Genomic DNA, 15,467 nt, shown 5'->3' with positions numbered 1-15,467 from the left:
CAGACATGAGGAATCTTAGTACCACGTCTAAATTCCAACCAGGTGTAGCCAAACGACGCTCCTTCGTGGTCTCAAAAGACTTAAGGAGGTCCTTTAGATCTTTATTGTTGGAAAGATCTAAGCCTCTGTGACGGAAGACTGATGCCAACATGCTTCTGTAACCCTTGATAGTGGGAGCTGAAAGAGATCGTTCTTTCCTCAGGTATAAAAGGAAGTCAGCTATTTGAGTTACAGAGGTACTGGTCGAGGATACAGATACTGACTTGCACCAGTTTCGGAAGACTTCCCACTTCAATTGGTAGACTCTAAGGGTGGATGTCCTCCTTGCTCTAGCAATCGCCCTGGCTGCCTCCTTCGAAAAGCCTCTAGCTCTCGAGAGTCTTTCGATAGTCTGAAGGCAGTCAGACGAAGAGCGTGGAGGCCTTGGTGTACCTTCTTTACATGTGGCTGACGTAGAAGGTCCACCCTTAGAGGAAGCGTTCTGGGAACGTCCACTAGCCATCGAAGTACCTCGGTGAACCATTCTCTCGCGGGCCAGAGGGGAGCAACTAACGTCAACCTTGTCCCTTCGTGAGAGGCGAACTTCTGCAGTACCTTGTTGACAATCTTGAACGGGGGGAATGCATATAGGTCTAGATGTGACCAATCTAGGAGAAAGGCATCTATATGAACTGCTGCTGGGTCCGGGATTGGTGAGCAATATATTGGGAGCCTCTTGGTCATCGAGGTTGCGAAGAGATCTATGGTTGGCTGGCCCCATGTGGCCCAAAGTCTCTTGCACACATCCTTGTGTAGGGTCCATTCTGTTGGAATGGTTTGTCCCTTTCGACTGAGGCAATCTGCCATGACATTCAAGCTGCCTTGGATGAACCTCGTTACAAGCGAAATGTTTAGACCTTTTGACCAGGTGAGGAGGTCCCTTGCGATCTCGTACAACGTCATAGAGTGGGTCCCTCCTTGCTTGGAGATGTACGCCAAAGCCGTGGTGTTGTCCGAGTTCACCTCCACCACTTTGCCTTGAAGGAGAGACTTGAAGCTTTTCAAGGCCAGATGAACTGCCAGTAGCTCCTTGCAGTTGATATGCATTGTCCTTTGACTCGAGTTCCAAGTTCCCGAGCATTCCCGACCGTCTAATGTCGCGCCCCAGCCCACGTCCGATGCGTCCGAGAAGAGAACGTGGTTGGGAGTCTGAACAGCCAGGGGCAGACCCTCTCTGAGGCTGATACTGTCCTTCCACCAAGTCAGGCAAGACTTCATCTTCTCGGAAATGGGGATCGAGACCGCTTCTAGCGTCTTGTCCTTTTTCCAGTAAACAGCTAGGTGATATTGAAGAGGACGGAGGTGTAGTCTTCCTAACGATACGAACTGTTCCAGGGATGATAGTGTCCCTATCAGACTCATCCACTGCCTGACTGAACACCGTTCCTTCTTCAGCATGTTCTGGATGCATAACTGGGCTTGGCTTGTTCTGGGGGCCGACGGAAAAGCCTGAAAAGCTAGACTGTGAATCTCCATCCCTAAATACACAATAGTTTGGGATGGGACCACTTGAGACTTTTCCATATTGACAAGGAGACCCAATTCCTTGGTCAGATCTAGAGTCCACTTTAGATCCTTCAGACAGCGACGACTGGAAGAAGCTCTTAGAAGCCAGTCGTCCAAATAGAGGGAGGCTCGGATGTCCGCTAAATGAAGGAATTTGGCTACATTCCTCATCAGCCTCGTAAACACAAGAGGAGCTGTGCTTAGGCCAAAGCACAGGGCTTGAAACTGGTAGACAACCTTTTCGTAAACAAATCTCAGAAAAGGTTGGGAGTCTGGGTGGATGGGGACGTGGAAGTATGCGTCCCTTAGGTCTAAAGAGACCATCCAGTCTTCCCTTCTGACCGCTGCTAGAACGGACTTTGTGGTCTCCATGGAGAACGTCTGCTTTGTGACAAAGACATTCAGCGCACTGACGTCTAGCACCGGCCTCCACCCTCCTGTCTTCTTTGCCACTAAGAAGAGACGGTTGTAGAAGCCCGGGGTTTGATGGTCCAGGACTTTGACTACCGCTCCCTTTTCTAGTAAGAGAGACACCTCCTGTTTCAATGCTCGTCTCTTGTCTTCCTCTCTGTACCTGGGAGAGAGATCGATGGGAGACGTTGCTAGAGGGGGTTTTCGTACAAACGGGATCTTGTACCCCTCTCTGAGCAACTTCACAGATTGTGCATCTGCGCCTCTCTTCTCCCAGGTCTGCCAGAAGTTCTTGAGTCTGGCTCCCACTGCTGTCTGAAGAAGCTGGCAGTCAGACTCTGCCTTTAAAGGACTTGGTTCCTTTCTTCTTTCCACGTCTCCCTTCGGCACGAGCACCTCCTCTGCTGGAGGCTCTGCCACGAAAGGGCGGAATAAATCGGGACGCTGGAGTGTCCATCCTTGGTCTAGCTGACAAGGTAGGCAAAGGGGTGGCTTTGCGAGCAGAGGACGCAACCAGGTCATGAGTGTCCTTCTGTATCAAAGACGCAGCAATCTCCTTAATCAAGTCCTCTGGAAAGAGGCACTTAGAAAGAGGAGCAAACAGAAGTTCGGATCTTTGACAAGGTGTCACTCCAGCTGACAGGAAAGAGCAAAGGTTCTCACGCTTCTTGAGGACTCCGGATACGAACGATGCAGCAAGCTCATTAGACCCGTCACGTATGGCCTTGTCCATGCAGGACATGATGAGCAAGGAAGTTTCCTTCTCTGTCAAAGAGATATTCCTGCTTAAAGCTCCCAGACACCAGTCTAAAAAGTTGAAGACCTCAAAGGCTCTAAATATCCCTTTCAAAAGGTGGTCTAGGTCCGAAGATGACCAACATATTTTCGAGCGTCTCATGGCTAGCCTGCGGGGAGAGTCTACAAGACTTGAGAAGTTGCCCTGGGCAGAGGCAGGAACTCCCAAGCCAAGAACTTCTCCCGTGGCATACCAGACGCTTGATCTAGAAGAGAGTCTAGCAGGGGGAAACGTAAAGGCTGTCTTCCCTAGACTCTTTTTGGACTACATCCATTCTCCTATCACTCGTAAAGCTCTCTTGGACGAGCGTGCGAGGACGAGTCTAGTAAAGGCAGGCGAGGATGACGGCATACCTAATACAAACTCTGACGGAGGAGAGCGCGGAGCCACAGACACAAACTGGTCCGGAAACATCTCTTTGAACAGAGCTAGAACTTTTCTAAAGTCCAAAGAGGGTTGCGTGGACTTAGGCTCGTCAAGATCCGAATGTGGTTCATCAACGTGAGCAGCACCATCATCATCCGAAAGTCCATCATCCGAGTATTGAGGAGGAAGCGGCAATGGAGTAGGTAACGGCTGGTTAGCTGAGTCCGGTCGCACGGGTGCACGCGTGACTGAACCGGACGCAACGTCATGGAACTGTTGCCCAGTCTGAGCTGGCAACAACCATAGCAGCGCGGGGACGCACAGCGTCTACTCCAGACTGAGAAGCCTGATGAGGGTGAGCAGTGGCAACCACACTGGGTTGCGGAGGTTGACGCACCGCGTCAAAACAAAACAACTCTGACGGTTGTTGTACCTCGCGAACGTCAACGGAAGGCTCCGTGCGTCGCTGAACGTCAACATGCGGCTGGCAGGGCACACTGGAACGCATGGGTGGCGGAACTCTCTCAGCTGGAGTGCGCAAGAAGGTCGCCTCAGCGTCCACAGGACGCACAACCGAGTGTGTGGTTGGTTGTAGGCAAGAGGCTGGTGCAGCAGCAACCTTCTCCGCACGAAAGTCCTGCATCAGTGACGTTAATTGGGACTGCATGGTCTGCAGCAAAGACCACTTAGGGTCTGCAGGAGCAGGTGCGGCGACAGACGGTGTAACAGTCTGAGGCGGTACCGCTTTGCCTCTCTTAGGAGGTGAGCAGTCATCGGAAGACTGCAGCGAGTCCGAACTGACCCAGTGGCTACAGCTGGGCCGTTGGACTTGCGCGGAAGGGACCGACTTGCGCTTTAACGGTCGTGAGACCTTGGTCCATGGTTTCTTGCGAGAAACCCCTTCCGCAGACGAGGTATTAATGGGCTCTCTCGTCTTTGTGTGGTTGGGACGATCTTGGGTAGATACGCCCGAAACCACGGAGGGAACGTCTGTTCGCTGATTAAAGCCTCTCGAACCCATTGGTCGTACGACATTGCTTCTCCCCTGGACTTGGGAGCTTGCAAGAGGTCCCGGACTAGGAGGACGACAGGCACGAACAGACGAACCCTCAAGCGCAACACTATCACTCACTTTATCACTTCCCACTGCACTTTTACACTTCAGCTCCTTGACGTCCGCCATGAGCTGGTTACGGTCACTAGCCAGAGACTCAACTCTCTCACCCAGAGCTTGGATGGCATGCATCATATCAGCCATCGAAGATTCCTGAGTGCCAGAAGGGGGATTAGGAGCAACCACTACAGGGGAAGGAATAGGTTGTGGGGCATGAGGAGAGGAAAATTCAACAGAACGAGAGGAACTTCTCCTGACTCTATCTCTCTCTAGCCTACGTGTATATTTCTGGAATTCGATAAAATCGAATTCCGAAAGCCCAACGCATTCCTCACATCGATCTTCCAATTGACAGGTTTTATCCCGACAATTGGAAAAAACAGTGTGAGGATCGATAGAGGCCTTCGGAAGACGCCTTGAACAGTCCCTAGCATTACACTTCCTGAATTTTGGGACTTGAGAAGGGTCAGCCATTTTGAATTGGTCAAAGGGGAATTCAAAAACTATCCAAAGTCATCAACAAATAATCCGTAATCAAAAAAAGAATGCAAGGATTTATTGAAGAGAAAGCCTGCACAGCGAAAGCTCAAAACTAGAATAGTGTACTTCACCAAATAGTTGTGAAAACAAATCCAGTTAGCAACAGCGAATTCGTAGGTCTTGCCGGTAGCACGACAGAGAGAAAATTGAGTTCTTTGTTTACAATGAGTACTGGGTATCTGGACGACAGATGGCGCTGTTGAAGTACACCCCCTACCTGCATAGCGATCGCTGGCGGATTTTTTCCGTAGAGTTTTCTGTCGAGCAGCAGAGCTGCAGCTATTATAATCACCGGCTAAGTTAAATATTGAAAAATAAGAATTAATCTTATCTTTACAATATTACAATATTTCTGTCACCAAAAACATTTGTTTTGGAAAACTTGGATTGTTTAAATTTTTGCCAAGAGATGGTGATTGCCGTTATGTAAACATCGAGTGAATTATTATGTAAACATTATGTAAAAACTCACAAATTGTTTTATTCTTATACTTTCTTAAACAAATAAAACTTATTTTATTAATTAAAAACAAATATCTTAGTAATAATTTTCTTTTAGGAAATATAAAATATCCTTCGGTAACATGCCTTAATCAGCTGATTTGAAAAACATGAATGTAAACAATGAAAAGATGATAATTTGCTGTGTTTTTATTTACAAATACAATACTAAAATGTGAATATTACTTCTTATTATTGGATACAGTTAAGTGATACATCAATTAACCCTTTTACCCCCAAGCTATTTGGAACCTTCCAACCCTTGACCCCCAGGCGTTTTCTTTTTAAGCACATTTTGCTATATATTTTTTTTAAATTTCTCTAACAGCCTTAATTTTTGTCGTACAGAGGTCAGGTTGTTCTCATTCTTTTGGAAAATGCCTGAAGTTTCTCATAAAGTTATCAAAAATGTGCAAAAAAGTGTAAATTAACAGTTTTTTGCAAGGACGTACCAGTACGTCCATGGGGGTAAAGGGATGAGTTTTGTAAAACGTACCAGTACGTCCATTGGGGGTAAAAGGGTTAAATCAAAATCCAGTTTATTTTAATATAGCAGTAATTTTTCATCACAGTAAATGGATATACCGTATACAGCGGGAGCTGGGTGGGGAGAGAGGAAAGTGACGCAAAGCAAGTCTAATGCATAGGAGTACAGGCTATTTTAACCATCGCACCACGAGATTTTTTATCGTGAATATTTTATTTTATTTAATAGGTATTGCGGTTCTCTGTGTCGCATATGAGTGAAATAGCGAAGTATAAACTCACCCAAAGCCCGGGCTGACTACATATCTATAAAACCAGGCTTTGAGAGGGATGCAATATGAACATCAGAGGAGTTTTATAAAAATATTAGCCTGTTCTAATAAGTACCGGTAATATGGATAAGAAAAAATGATCTTGTTAGTCCCTATATTAGTTACAAATAATATAATGAAGAAGGTACTGAATGGCTTCCCTTGCCCATTCACTAAATTCAATTCATATACTGTGCTGTGGTTTTCAATTTCTGGAATGGTAATCTTTTCATATTTTATCATCAGGAAATTTTAGACAGGTACAAATAATTTTATGATTTGAAATTTTTAATAATTTTACGGTTAAGCATACAGTATACGGTTCGTTTTATGACTAGAAATGTTTGATGAAATGTAACTGACTTTGTAAATTATACTTTAATTTTGTATTCAATTGAAATGTAATTTAAGTTTTATCTTTTCTAGTCACCATTAGTTACTGGAGGTCGGTGGGCAACATTCGAAGTAAATGGAACGGTATTAGATGCTGTGTTGCCATTAGTTGACTCAGGGAGATTACAGGCAGTCGTAGATAAGGCTTATTCGGCGCAAGATGCTGAAGTGGCCTTTGCACATGTGGCAAAGGGTGAACAAATCGGAAAGACAGTTGTACGATTCAGGTAAGTTTTTATTTTGTAATGTTTGTTCTTTCCATTTGTAGTGATTGCTATGCTTGTGTAGTGTGTATGTAAACAAATAAGTCTTCCTCAAAGGAGGAATAATATAGATCATGCCTCTTGAAGGGCAACTGGTAACTATAGGTGTCTTTTTTGCTAAGACCTCAGTAGGATTTGTTTTAACGTCTGCTGTATATTGTCTGTTTTAGTGTTAATTTTCAATAGCTGTTTTGTATATTTTACATCTTAATACAGTATCTTTTTGCATGCTTGTCTGCTCACGTAACTCAGAAAATGACAAGTTTTGTAAGACGGTGGATTAGTCGAAACTAAAAGTAAGTGGTAAAGTGTATAAGTTAGAATTGTTAAAAAAAATTGTGTAAGAATATATATTTGTATTTTCCATGTGTTGAAAACTTCTACTCCGGTCTCTTATTCCAACTAGTTTTCTATAGCAATTTATAGCCGAGATCTTAACTATGGCAGTTACGTTCCCAAATTGTATTTTCAGTTGTTGCCAGTATTAAGTCTTACTGCCATTACATTGGAATTAATTTGGTACAAATGTATTTCATATTTTTTTTGAAGAAATGTTTTGGCGAATCTTTGATTCTTTTGTTTGTAAAGTGCAAACCACTGATACTGTAGTAGCGTCAGTCATGATGAATTAACGACAAACACTTGAAAAACACCGAGAGCACAAAAAAATACGACTATGCGGGCAAGTCCAAAACAGAAGGATGACCTAGAGGGGGTTCGTGTTGGGTGACGGTGGCGTGGTCCAAGTGTGGTTTCTGGGGCCTTTGTTACGGCCCTTCCCTTTGATGAAGGAGTTATCTAAATGGAAGACAGCCTGTGAATAGTGGTTTTCACACGCCCCTGACGTATACACGACACCCACGAGGTGCTCGCGCGAGGGTAGTAACCTCTGCATTCCATGCTTTTATCTTTCTCTGGTATATTTTGAAGATTTATATCAGAAAAGTGTAAAGAAGGACTCTTTTCACCGGCCGTCACAGGTCTCTCCCCAGAAATAGATTTTTCCTTCGTCAAAATCCCTTTTTAGTTCTGAAGTAGATTATCTTTGAAAATACTCAAGTCCTTTCTTTTTGTTTGTAATGTGCAGGTTGAAGTCTTGATTTTATTTACACGAAGTTGTAGAAGCTTTGATTTAAAATTACTCCAAGCAAATTGTAATACCCTTTTGATTTTCTAATAAGGTTTTGTCTTTTATGTGGAATTCATTTTGGATTGATAGGCAAAATGTTCAGCTTTGTGGAAAATTCAGGTTTCCAAAATACAGTACATCTTGTTTTTAGTTTGATGACAGCTCCTTTTAAACAACAACTTATACAGTAAATATTCAGGTTATGATGGGATCTGCTTACGTCGTTTCGTACATATGATGCACCTAACTTAAATTATTAACCCTTTTACCCCCAGGCTATTTGGAAATTTCCAACCCTTAACCCCCAGGGGGTTATTTTTTTCCCAGCACATTTTGCAGTGTATCTTTTTTAAATTGCTCTAGCAGCCTTAATTTTTGTCTTTGAGAGGTCAGGTTGGTCTCATTCTCTCGGAAAATCCCTGAATTTTCTCAAAAAATTATAAAAAATATGAAAAAAAATTTTTTATAGCATTTTTTTGCAAGGACGTACCGGTATGTCCATGGGGGTAAAGGGATGGGTTTTGTGAAACGTACCAGTACGTCCTTTGGGGGTAAAAGGGTTAAGGAAATATGTGTCAACTTCCAATCCTTGCATTATTACAAACGAACAGACTACCTCGCATAGTTACGGCATGACAATATCTCTTAACTCTTTTACCCATGCCATAAGGTTAAATTTCGAGCACATTTTGCTATATATTTTTTTTCAAATTGCTCTAACAGCCTTAATTTTTGTCGTAGAGAGGTCAGGTTGGTCTCATTCTTTTGGAAAATGCCTGAAGTTTCTCAAAAGGTTATCAAAAACATGTATATAACAGTGTTTTGCAAGAATGTACCGGTATGCCTTTGGGGGCGAAAGGGTTAATAGCGCCAGCAAAAAAAGGTAACACAGTGCCTGAGAAAAGAGAACAATGTAAAAGCTTCGCTCAGTTACTGTTGATACTTTGTTATGAATTATCATTCTCTTTGTGGTCATGGCTTCCAAACATAAGGCAGACAATGATGGCAGTGCATCAAAGAAAAGGACACCCTTTATCTCGGATTTAGACCTTGTGAAACGGGCAGAAAAGGGAGAAACGCTGGCAAATATCGGCTACACTCTCCAACCGAGTCGTTAAAACAATCGATGATCAAGGGTAATGATTGTATCCTTTAGCATGTGAAAGGATCTTTTCCCATGAAATTGACCGTAATTATGAAACAGTGCAATGGTCTCATTAAAATGAAGAGATTGCTAGTTTTTCGTTTGGAGGACCAGAGTCATCAGCGTATCCCAGTGAGCCTTATGATAATTAGAGAAAGCAAATAGATTATTTGAGACATTGTAAGGGTGAAAGAAGTAAAAGTGAAGAGTTTGTGGCCAATAGGGTTTAGTTCATGCAATTTAATGAGCATGTAAATTTTCAAAACACTAAAGTTTAAGGTGAAGCTGCTAGTGCGAAGTAGATAACAGCAAGTGTGTATCCTAATTTATTGACAGAGATAATTAACCCTCTTAGGATTTGGTGACTCACTTATGAGTGATCCATACTCACTTTGGCGTCATCCGCTTGTGTAACTATAAATGCTGTATAGAAAATTTATTCAGTTTTCAATTGCAATTTTCATTTTCTATCTATATTCCTTTGTTAGTTAAACAGCAACATGTCAACATAAATAGGTTGATACATGACATCATTGCTCCTTGGCCAAAAGTCAAAAGCAATTTTGACATGGCTGGGGTAACCAGAGGGTTACCTTCCTGAACAAGTTTTTAATGTAGGTGAAACGTTTATTGTGGAATCGTACCTTGATCATGTCAACAAAAGGCTCAGGGATTCCAAAGCAATTGAGGACAGACCACATGGCTGTTCTTGGTACACTGTTGTATGCTTTTTTGAGGTCGTAGAAAAATAAGGATTATGGGTTTTTGCTATTCTTTTGATTTTTCCTGTAGTTGGCGAGCTCAGAAAATCATTTCTAAGGTTCCTCTTGATGGGCGGAAACCACACTGGGATTCTGGTAGGATTGTTTCTGCTCTATTTCATAATGTATTTAGTAAGAGTCTTGACAAGATTGATTGATTATCAGTTATCTGACATTCTTGCCAAGACCTTTCCTGCAATTGACAGCAAGGACATCCCTCTATAATTCCCACATTCTCTTCTATCTCCTTTTTTGAGAATGGTTACAAGAGTGCTTCTATCCCATCATTGGGGGTCTGTTTTTGCTCCCATGATCTTAGTATGAAGGAGTGAAGACGTATCTTTAGGACTAAACTGCCGTGGGTCAAAAGTTCAGTAGGCATGTTGTCCGGTCCTCCGGCCTTCCCTTGGCACATTTGTTTTTAAGCTGCATCGAATTCTTGAAATGTTGATGGTAGGGACATCCATATTTGGGGTAAATGTGGCACATTTTGGAGGAAGTCTTGTTGGGCTGATGCGTTTCTGTTCAGGAGGATGTTGAAATGTTCTGCCAAATGGTTCTGGATCTCTTTATCTTCTGTGAGGATGGTGTTGTCTGCTGCCAAGTGTGCCCCTGCAGCAGTGTGCTTTGGTTCGAACAAAATTTTTGTGCCTGTAAAGCTTTTAAGGTCCCTACTGTTGGCATAACCTTGTAGGTCTTGAGCCATTTGCTGTCACCATTCATTTTGTATTTCTCGAAGCCTGGCTTGACACTGTGACTTTGCTTGTGCACATTTAGCCTTCTTTGGGTGGAAATTAGGGTCTTGGTCAAGGCCTATTCGAGCTTTCCGTTTGGCATTAATAAGGGACTTCATATCTTAAGTCATTATCATGAAACCAGTCCTGGTGCTGTTTGCTCTGGAAGCCGATTACGGTTCTTGCAGCTTCATTGATGGTATCTCGAAAGTTAGTCCATTCAGCGTTGATTGATGGTTCTCTGGCTTGTAGGTTCTGCCGGATTGCTGCTTGGAAAGGTCAAGATGTATCAGGATCTTTTAATTTACCAGTGTCATATCTTCTGGTTTCCTTTTGTTGGATGTTACATGGCTTCCTTTTGATGGTTAGTTTTAATTTTGTGATGAGCACCTGGTGATCTGTCCAGCAGTCATCAGCTCCAGGCATGGTTCTCGTGATCAAAACCTTATTTTTGTGTTGTCTGACAATGGCATTATCTAAGATAAGCCAGTGTTTTGATCTAGGATGTTTCCAGGTGGTCTTAAATCTATTCAAAGTCTGAACTGCGGGTTTATGATGAACAGATCCTGTTCAGCATAAAGGCCAAGGAGGAGGCAATTGCCATTGCAGTTTCCCATGCCTTGCTTGCCAATGATGTTGTTCTAAAGTTCACGATCTCGCCCCACTCTGGCATTAAAATCCCTTGAGAGAAGGATATGGTCCCCAACTAGAATTTGGGATATGGCAGTGTCAGGCTGTTGGTAGAAGGCACCTTTGACAGGGTGTTCCGCATTTAGTGTTTGGGGCGTACACTGATACTAGCGTGATGAACTGTTTTATCGAGCGTTAGTCTTAGTGAGGTGATGCTCTCATTAATTCCATGTGGTGTCCGGTTATGGGCTTTTACTAATTGGGTCTTAACTGCAAAGCCAACACCCAGGGAATGGCGGTGTTTAAAGTTTTTCCCTTTCCAAAAGAAAGTATACCCTGACCCAACTTCTGTGATTTGCCCTTCACCAGGTTTTCGTCTAGCTGAGAGCAGCCACATCGACGTTGAATCTGATGAGTTCTCTTGAGACTAAGGCTGTTTGTCTTTCAGGATGGTGTGTCTCTCTAGCATCCATAAAGGTGCACACATTCCATGCACCTATTTTGAGGTACGATTTACCATAACGATTCCTTCTTTCACAGCTGCACATACAGTGCGTCATTGGGTGCAGCTGCCCAATGACTGGGATGGTGTGACTGCCAATGTTTAGCCCACTTTTTTTACGGCCTTCCACAGTTGGGGCAAGTAGCGTACTTCTGAATAGGCCTGTTCAGTTACAGGTGTAGGACAGAGTTCCTGTGTGGTCACAGTCACAGGGAAAGCGGCCATCACACGTCTGTCCCCAGTGTGCAGATCCGGCTTAAGAGTTTCCAGCTACACCAAGCCTACTTCCACCACCCTTGTCCCATTGCCACTGGTCTTTTTAGGTAGGGTTAGGAGGAATGGAAATAAGGAGGGTGTTAGAGGCAGTAGGTAGACTGAAAAGGCCGTTGGCGTGACTTTGTTTACGGTGGACAACACTTTGCCAAAGAGATGCCCACATACTCTGGCTTCACACCTTACTCCTGTACTGTACACTATATATTGTAACACTATGGGGTATCCATAGTTACCCTACCTGTAAAGGCACATTTTTTTTTAACTTCCAGTCCCAACTCCCAGTTTTCTTTTTTCTTCAAAAGTTTTCGACCATTATCCCTTCTACATAATACCTAATGGCTTTTGTTTGTCCCTCCTTTTAGGAAAATGATAAAAAAAGAGGTTACCAAGGTCTCGTACCCTATTTTTTCAGCATATTCCAGGTTTAAAAACCGATTGCCCACAAACATACACATAAGGTAATACTGTATTGTCTATACAACAGTACAGTATATTATGCATAGACATCTCAGTTTATATTTAACATTCAAAGCATTTCATTACATCAGTAAAATTCTGCTCATTGAGAGAGTTGTTCTTACAGTACTTATCCACCAAAAATGTTATTTTGATAATAGAATAAATTTTTGAATATACTTACCCGGTGATTATATAGCTGCAACTCTGTTGCCCGACAGACAACTCTACGATAAAAACTCGCCAGCGATCGCTACACAGGTTGCGGGTGTGCCCAACAGCGCCATCTGTCGTCCAGATACCCAGTACTCAATGTAAACAAAGACTCAATTTTCTCCTCGTCCCACTGCGTCTCTATTGGGGAGGAAGGGAGGGTCCTTTAATTTATAATCACCTGGTAAGTATATTCAAAAATTTATTTCATTATCAAAATAACATTTTTCAATATTTAACTTAGCCGGTGATTATATAGCTGATTCACACCCAGGGGGGTGGGTAGAGACCAGCAATATATGTTTACACTTTTATGAGCTAAGTGTTTTTATTTCATTTTAGAAGTTATCAAAATAACAAAAACAAAATAAATAGGTACCTGGTAAGGAAGTCGACTTGAACAATTTCTCTGCCTTTTAAGTACGTCTTCCTTACGGAGCCTCGCGATCCTCTTAGGATGCTGATCGACCCCTAGGATCTGAAGTATCAAGGGTTGCAACCCATACAACAGGACCTCATCAAAACCCCTAATCTAGGCGTTCTCAAGAAATGACTTTGACCACCCGCCAAATCAACCAGGATGCGAAAGGCTTCTTAGCCTTCCGGACAACCCAAAAAACAACAATAAACATTTCAAGAGAAAGATTAAAAGGGTATGGAATTAGGGAATTGTAGTGGTTGAGCCCTCACCCACTACTGCACTCGCTGCTATGAATGGTCCCAGTGTGTAGCAGTTCTTGTAAAGAGACTGGACATCTTTCAAGTAAAATGACGCGAACACTGACTTGCTTCTCCAATAGGTTGCGTCCATTATACTTTGCAGAGATATATTTTGCTTAAAGGCCACGGAAGTTGTTACAGCTCTAACTTCGTGCGTCTTCACCTTAAGCAAAGTTCGGTCTTCCTCACTCAGATGTGATTGAGCTTCTCGTATTAACAATCTGATAAAGTCTGACCAAGCATTCTTTGACAAAGGCAAGGATGGTTTCTTAACTGAACACCATAAAGCTTCAGATTGGCCTTGTAAAGGTTTAGTACGCTTTAAATAGAACTTAAGAGCTCTAACAGGGCATAAGACTCTTTCTAGTTCATTGCCTACGATCTCCGATAAGCTGGGGATATCGAAAGATTTAGGCCAAGGCCGAGAAGGCAGCTCATTTTTGGCTAGAAAACCAAGTTGTAGCGAACAAGTGGCTTTTTCTGACGAAAATCCTATGTTCTTGCTGAAGGCATGAATCTCACTGACTCTTTTAGCCGAGGCTAAGCATACCAGGAAAAGAGTCTTAAGAGTGAGATCTTTCAGGGAGGCTGATTGTAACGGCTCCAACCTGTCTGACATGAAGAATCTTAGTACCACGTCTAAATTCCATCCAGGGGTAGCCAAACGACGCTCCTTGGTGGTCTCAAAAGACTTAAGGAGGTCTTGCAGATCTTTATGTTTGGAAAGATCTAAGCCTCTATGCCGGAAGACCGATGCCAACATGCTTCTGTAGCCCTTGATAGTGGGAGCTGAAAGGGATCGTCCTTTTCTCAGGTATAAGAGAAAAACAGCTATTTGAGCTACAGAGGTACTGGTCGAGGATACAGAAACTGACTTGCACCAGTCTCGGAAGACTTCCCACTTCGATTGGTAGACTCTAATGGAAGAAACTCTCCTTGCTCTAGCAATCGCACTGGCTGCTTCCTTCGAAAAGCCTCTAGCTCTCGAGAGTCTTTCGATAGACTGGAGGCAGTCAGACGAAGAGCGTGGAGGCTTTGGAGTACCTTCTTTACGTGTGGCTGACGTAGAAGGTCTACCCTTAGAGGAAGACTACTGGGAACGTCTACTAACCATCGAAGTATCTCGGTGAACCATTCTCTCGCGGGCCAGAGGGAAGCAACTAACGTCAACCTTGTCCCTTCGTGAGAGGCGAACTTCTGCAGTACCTTGTTGACAATCTTGAACGGTGGGAATGCGTAGAGATCCAGATGTGACCAATCTAGGTGGAAAGCATCTATATGTATTGCTGCTGGGTCCGGGACTGGAGAGCAATAGATTGGAAGCCTCTTGGTCAGCGAGGTTGCAAAGAGATCTATGGATGGTTTTACCCCAAGTGGCCCAAAGTCTCTTGCACACATCCTTGTGGAGGGTCCATTCGGTTGGAATTACTTGCCCTTTCCGACTGAGACAATCTGCTATGACGTTCAAGTCGCCTTGGATGAACCTCGTTACTAGGGAGATGTCTTGACCTTTTGACCAGATGAGCAGGTCCCTTGTGATCTCGTACAACGTCAGTGAGTGGGTACCTCCTTGTTTGGAGATGTACGCCAAGGCCGTGGTGATGTCCGAGTTAACTTCCACCACTTTGCCTCGAAGGAGAGACTTGAAGCTTTTCAAGGCCAGATGTACTGCCAACAGCTCCTTGCAGTTGATATGCATGCTCCTCTGACTCGAGTTCCACAGTCCTGAGCATTCCCGACCGTTTAGTGTCGCTCCCACCCCCACGTCCGATGCGTCCGAGAAGAGAACGTGGTTGGGAGTCTGAACAGCCAGGGGAAGACCCTCTCTTAGGTTGATATTGTCCTTCCACCAAGTCAGACAAGACTTTATCTTTTCGGAAACCGGGATCGAGACCGCTTCTAGCGTCTTGTCCTTTTTCCAGTGAAAAGCTAGATGGTATTGAAGAGGACGGAGGTGTAGTCTTCCTAGTGACACAAATTGTTCCACGGATGACAGCGTCCCTACCAGACTCATCCACAGCCTGACTGAGCAGCGTTCCTTCTTCAGCATCTTCTGGATGGATAGCAGGGCTTGATCTATTCTGGGGGCTGATCGTCTTGTTGTTCAGCAACGTCCTCATCAGAGGGTTCCTCATCCGAAAACTGATGAGGAAACGGCAACGGAGTGGGCAACGTC

At 43.7% G+C, this 15,467-nt stretch overlaps 1 protein-coding gene across 2 annotated transcripts in view; it reads left to right on the top strand.

The window, feature by feature from the left end:
* The window catches only part of LOC137641691 (reticulon-4-interacting protein 1 homolog, mitochondrial-like), a 53,052-nt gene that overhangs the window by 22,090 nt on the left and 15,495 nt on the right, over positions 1 to 15,467 (top strand). For both annotated transcript variants that reach the window (XM_068374492.1, XM_068374491.1), the window contains exon 10: positions 6,497 to 6,690. In XM_068374492.1, the coding sequence (XP_068230593.1) occupies positions 6,497 to 6,690 (194 nt within the window). The remainder of the gene's footprint in view (positions 1 to 6,496; positions 6,691 to 15,467) is intronic.

The sequence above is a fragment of the Palaemon carinicauda genome, chromosome 5, assembly GCF_036898095.1.
Source record: "Palaemon carinicauda isolate YSFRI2023 chromosome 5, ASM3689809v2, whole genome shotgun sequence".
Classification (NCBI taxonomy): Eukaryota; Metazoa; Arthropoda; class Malacostraca; order Decapoda; family Palaemonidae; genus Palaemon; species Palaemon carinicauda.
This window is presented reverse-complemented; position numbering and strand designations above follow the sequence as displayed.